This window comes from Gloeophyllum trabeum (assembly GCF_000344685.1).
Source record: "Gloeophyllum trabeum ATCC 11539 unplaced genomic scaffold GLOTRscaffold_00010, whole genome shotgun sequence".
NCBI lineage: Eukaryota > Fungi > Basidiomycota > Agaricomycetes > Gloeophyllales > Gloeophyllaceae > Gloeophyllum > Gloeophyllum trabeum.
This window is the reverse complement of record NW_006920419.1, coordinates 269,240-275,136: the sequence shown is the minus strand read 5'-3', so window position 1 is coordinate 275,136 and position 5,897 is coordinate 269,240. Positions and strand designations below refer to the sequence as shown.

At 45.5% G+C, this 5,897-nt stretch overlaps 1 protein-coding gene across 1 annotated transcript; it reads right to left on the bottom strand.

The window, feature by feature from the left end:
- Window positions 1–4,489: 4,489 nt before the first annotated feature.
- GLOTRDRAFT_130825 (uncharacterized protein) lies at window positions 4,490–4,789 on the bottom strand (the record flags this gene model as incomplete). The annotated part of the gene is made up of 4 exons (XM_007869632.1): window positions 4,490–4,512; window positions 4,565–4,620; window positions 4,668–4,699; window positions 4,751–4,789. The coding sequence occupies 4 exons, from the start codon at window positions 4,787–4,789 to the stop codon at window positions 4,490–4,492; spliced, it is 150 nt and encodes a 49-aa protein (XP_007867823.1).
- Window positions 4,790–5,897: the final 1,108 nt, after the last annotated feature.

Here is a 5,897-nt window from a genome sequence, read left to right as displayed (position 1 = left end):
GGGAGGGGAGGGGCACATCCGAACAAATATCAGGATGCTCAGGCTATGACACAAACAGCTCTGATTACTTACCACATTGTCCACCAATCACCTGATGACTTCAATCTCACAAAAACCACAGACCAGCACTATTATAATGGATTTGATAGTTTAACAGTTTTGAATGCATTCTAACATAAGCAGGGGCCCTGATAAGGATGCTCCTGTCTGGCCAGAGCCACAAAACTTGTGGAAGTGGGCCACTGCAAGCATGGCATGATACGAGCCCTGAGTCCATTCAAATGAACAGTGCACTTATTATAAGAAACCCTTCAAGAGTTAGAACTGTTCGTGTGATATGAGTTTGTGACCTTTTTTTAATATGTCAAGCCAAGCTGGGCAAATGACACATAAGACGAACATTAGCCCAACTCAATATCGTTTCTTGTTTTCAGTTTCTCAGGCACTCTGGCACCCCTCCTGCCGATGTGGCAACACGGAGAAACCGAAAGTTATTGAGTGTGCATTTTCTGGCAGATTTTTTGTCGCATGCTAGACACCACAGCTGTCAGATAACTCATGCTCATCCCACGTGCTGTATTCTCAAATAGGCATATGTTACAATTCATGTAGATACCAAACATAGTATTTTCTATCCCTCTCCAAACCTCACTCCTCTCATGGTGGATTGGGATGGTATGTGGCAGTATCAGCAGGGGCACTATACTGGCCCTGCCCTAGCTCAGTAGTTGCAAGGGTGCCAGAACACAACTTAGTGCACATCCAACAGCACGTCACAACAAGCCAAAAACATATGGTATTAGGCAATGACATAAGCAACCGAGAGGTTGTAAATATATATGCAGTTATGCAAGTATATGTACCTCGATTTTTTGAATATTCTTACACATTTTTCTGATTTCATTGAGCCACTGCAGATGAATGGACACACTGTATGGTACTATCAATCACACTAATAATTCCACATCTGACTGCAGCAATATAGTCAATTTGTGCAAATGCTTACCATTTTTTGTGGCAGGGGGAGTGCTGTCCTTGGGGCAGAGTCTAGCTATGACATATTTGGACTACAACTTTTGCAAGAGCACATTTTAACCATGTCATAGCCTGCCATGGTACTGTGCAGCCAATCAGATTGCAGGAATCCCAACCAGCACGGAAAGCTCGAAGTTGGAAGTCTGCTAATAAACTCCCACAATAAGTGTTCAATGAGTAAAGCAGTTGTAGTCATGTTCAGGAAGATGGACCCACAGAAAACCAAAGAACGGACATATATTTGCCAAACTATTCGAGTGCATCGGGTGTATGGTCTGTATAATATATTTGAAGTTTCAGCTCCTTTAAAGCTCAGGAGGATGAGCACTGTGGCAATCACTGAAATTTGAGACTACAAATAGTATTCCCACAACTTCTCGGCATCATGGTTCCCATGGTTGGTCAACATTTGGCACAGCCCTGGTAAAGACTCTTCCTTCATTCCTCAGGACTCATAACTCTGCCATGTGCACTGTGTAGCGGCTTGCACATGCCTCCGACATTCGTGTTTCCAGTTCGCGAATGGGTTCAGTGGTGTGATTTCCCAGTGGGGTCGACTTTCTGAATTTGCCAGTGAGTATTGTGACCTGTGACATACTTCAAATTTTCAACAATTGGTAAGTTTGTCAACTACGAGAGCTGCATGCCCCTGAGGTCTTTAGACGTACCTCACTGTAGAAGCTCACTACTAGGGCTGCAATACATACTATATTGCATTAGACATTGTGGCATACACTAGTTTGAGAATCCCCTTCCCTAGCGAGACAGCAAGTGTGGCCACCTGAAGGGTGGCTGATGGTGGTGGTACAAATGCTCTGGCATGTCTGGTGTGTTGACCTGAGACATCCCCAACAGCTATGGCTTTAAACTTCATGCCTGAGAGGTCGACCGGTCTCAGCTGTCCTACTTCATTCTTACAGAATGCTCATCCAGTCCTGCAGATACCCCATCTGAAGCACAAGAAATTACTACCTGAGGTCCCACTATCCATCCTCCAGTTCCTGCAGTTCAGCCTCCCCCCCATCTCTCCAGTGGCATGTCTGCATAAAGCACCTGCCTTCTTCAGTGCCCTACCTGCCGCAATTGACAACATTGACACTATTCAGCATGACTGCTGCTACATAACCCCTCAGCATCCCTGCTGCCTCCAGCTTGTTGTAGGACGTGAGGCCAACTAGTTACATCCTTTCTGTCACTGACTGCAATCTTTTGTGCCTCCGAAGATCATCAAGCATCTGGCCCTCATGTATGTGGGACATCCAATCCATAGTCGCATATGTTGCAAGACATCGCACAGGTTTGTTGTCTTCAAATTGCTTCGTCTTGTCCTACCAGAGAAGGGATCCAAGAATGTCATAGACATGATCTATGATCTGTACAAGCTCAAGCTGCTTCGAATGTCCACATGCATCACATCTGCTGCAGAAGTGAATCTGTGCTTCCCCAGTGATCATGATGCTTGCGACACACTTCTGCAACTTCCACCCAGTAGGGAATAACCCAGAGTGGTAAGCATTGGTCATTCTTGGCTGTGAGATGAAGGCAGTTTACAGAAGTCTTTCCAGGGTCTTGATAGGGGGTAATGGTGCATTCATACAGAGTCCTGGTGCATGATTGGCTGGCAAAGGACAGGGGAAGATCGGGACAACGATCCATCTCAACAATAACCACACAATTGTGGTGGTTATCAACTTCACTGAGGAGACTATCTTGTATGGAGACTCACTCACCCCAGGCATGAATGCAAAAGTATGTTCCATCTTGAAATGGTGGACTGAGCATCACAGTGGGACAGAGTTTAGAATTGAGCAGCTCCCGATTACAAAGCAAACAGATACCTTTTCATTCGGCCTGCTCGCCATCACTGCGCTGGCCCACATAGAAAGAGTGGGACCTTTGGTAACAGTTTCCACTTTCTGGAAGCTACTTACAGGTAGTGAAACATACTTTTTGACCGCCAGCTCTGAAATTGTTTTTAGCAATTTCCCTCACATATTCCACATCTCATGCTATGCCCTTCAGGGATTGTGGTCACCCCATAGGGTTACAGGTTTACATAAGAATGCGGGAGAATCCAACTGCTCATTAATTAGCTACCGCTTTTCACTTGTAGCCCGCCTGGAGCCTTCCCCCAGCAACCACCACCAATTCTAATGGTCGTGGCAACCTCTCCCTAGTGTAGAGAGTAGTATACCATCAAGCTGCAACAATTGCCAATGATCATGGAGATACACAGATCCACTACCAACTACACCCAAAAACAGCAAGACATTGCTACACCCCATGAAGCAGACATAATATACTCCCGCAAACACTTGCTGATGGCTCTCTAAGTATGCCCCATCCATCATTCAGCTTGTTCCAGCCACTTTCCTGCATTCCATGCATTGGGGTGTGGCAGTTTCCGGGACAGGGCCAGCAGACCACTGCTGACCAGTACTGCAACTGTACCTTGCGCCCACCTTTCTCTAAGGCACACTTGGACCATGAGGCAGGTGGGACAGCTCAGACAAGATGAAAGACTCTGCCCCAAGGACAACACTCAGGCTGCCACAAAAAATGGTAAACATCCGCAACAATTAGTTATATTACTGCAGTCACATGTGGCATTATGAGCATTTTTTATAGTGCAGTGATGGCCAAAAGTAGTGCACACCCTGAATCTGGAAATATGTTCTCATCTGCCACTAAGTACCTCCATGAGAGATTTTACAACTGGCCATACCTCCATGAAAGGTGTAGTAGATATCTGGATAGCTCTTATATAACCTTCAGGTGGTGCTCTAGTGCTTCTAGTGAGTCCCAGAAAAGCAGGGTGGCATTGTGGCATGCATCAGCAAATTTTCCCATAACTGGTATCTGAAAATAATTCGCATATAATCAATTAAAATAAATACCAGTATTACAATATGTACCAGACTTGTGGACAGCTGGGCCAGCCATTATATTCGGATGGCACATGTTGTAAGACTCCCGCAGGAAGTACCAGCAATCAGCGAAATGTAGAGAACTTTCAGAATTCTTCGCGCAGGCAGCCGAGCCTGGAAAGGTAATTATACCCCACTCGGGCCACAGTGCACCACGGCTCACCACTCTTGTTGATCAGGACACAGCATTAGCGGAGCAAAATTGGTGATACCCTACTCCAATAAGTAAGCTGCGGAACGGCTGCTGAGTGCAAAAAATACCAAACTTCTCTATCGTTTTGCCGATTGCTGACAATATGCACCAGACTTACACATATTACAAGCTCAGGCCAGCTTGCTTTGACCCATATTCACACTATCCGCTGTGTTATGCTTGGTATTCTACATCCCGGAATGAAATACAGGCTCAACACATTGGCTGATGAACGCAGTAAACAACATATGATTGCTCAGGCTAGCTACAATACAGGGTTTGCTATGGCTACATGCTCAATACAATACTATCTGGGAACTAACCCCCACCCTACTCAATAGAAAACAAACCATATCACTACAACAAACTACATCAGGGTATATCAAAAGGTGAGATATTAGGGACATACCTAATGCACTAGTCGTCCTGTATGCATAGAACCCGGCAGCAGTACCATAGTCGAACCTGCAAAACAAATCAGAATGCTCAGTCACTAATTGTGAGGGACACACCTAGCGAGCAAGACCCAGACTCCTCCAGCAATCTAAGAACCTCTATTAATATGTGCACACATTAAGGCAGAGGAATGGCTTACCTGCAACAGAGACGTGTCGAGACACGATGAGGGCCTCATCTACATCGCGTCAACCCAGCCATACATGCGCTGTAGGAAGGTACTCAGGGGGAGTTTGACGAGAGGCAACAGGTTCACAAAAAGAACTTACCCATGGGTGCGACGTGGGCACCACTGTCAGGACTTAGCCATGTGAGAGCTGTAGAGAGGACTTCGCCGTGATACAAGAGAGAGAGGGGATTGGCGATGAAGTCGAACTGCGGCGCGCTTTTAAGTCAAGTTCAAAGTCCGACATGTTGAACTTAGCACGTGAGGCAACGCGCATCAGTCAGGTGCCGGTGATTGCTTAGTTGCTAAGGGTATATATATTAGAATGATAAGATAATCCTCAGGTAAGTATATCTCAGCGGGGGCTTCACTGATCATAAATACAAATCTGGTATTCGGCTGGTAATGTGATTGTAGATGTGCTACAATAATCGGAATGTGCACCAGCCACTACCAGCCACGGGACAATTTGCTGATGTGAGCATGGACCATTTCACAGTAATTTGCTTTCAGGGCACTCAGTGTGCTCTATAATTGATATATAAATATTTGGGTTGTTCCAAAACCTCTCCTACTTTCCATAGCACATAATCCACCCCTGTATGTGCCATGAAAAACATTGAGATTGGTGCAAACCTGACCTTTCAGAGGTCACGGGAACACAATCCAAATCGGGTGTGTGCATTACTTTTGGCCGTGACTGTACTATACAGTATGTTCAATTAGCTTCGGTGACCACATGAAGTCAGAAATATGCATAAGACACTCAAAAAATCCAGGTATATTTGCCCAACTGGGTGTGTTCTTACAGGTGCTATTAATAGTAATGAATAGCATGCCTTATAGCCGGGATTCAGGACTCGTATCATGCCATGCTTGCAGTGGCCCACTTCCACAAGTTTTGTGGCTCTGGCCAGACAGGAGCATCCTTATCAGGGCCCCTGCTTATGTTAGAATGCATTCAAAACTGTTAAACTATCAAATCCATTATAATAGTGCTGGTCTGTGGTTTTTGTGAGATTGAAGTCATCAGGTGATTGGTGGACAATGTGGTAAGTAATCAGAGCTGTTTGTGTCATAGCCTGAGCATCCTGATATTTGTTCGGATGTGCCCCTCCCT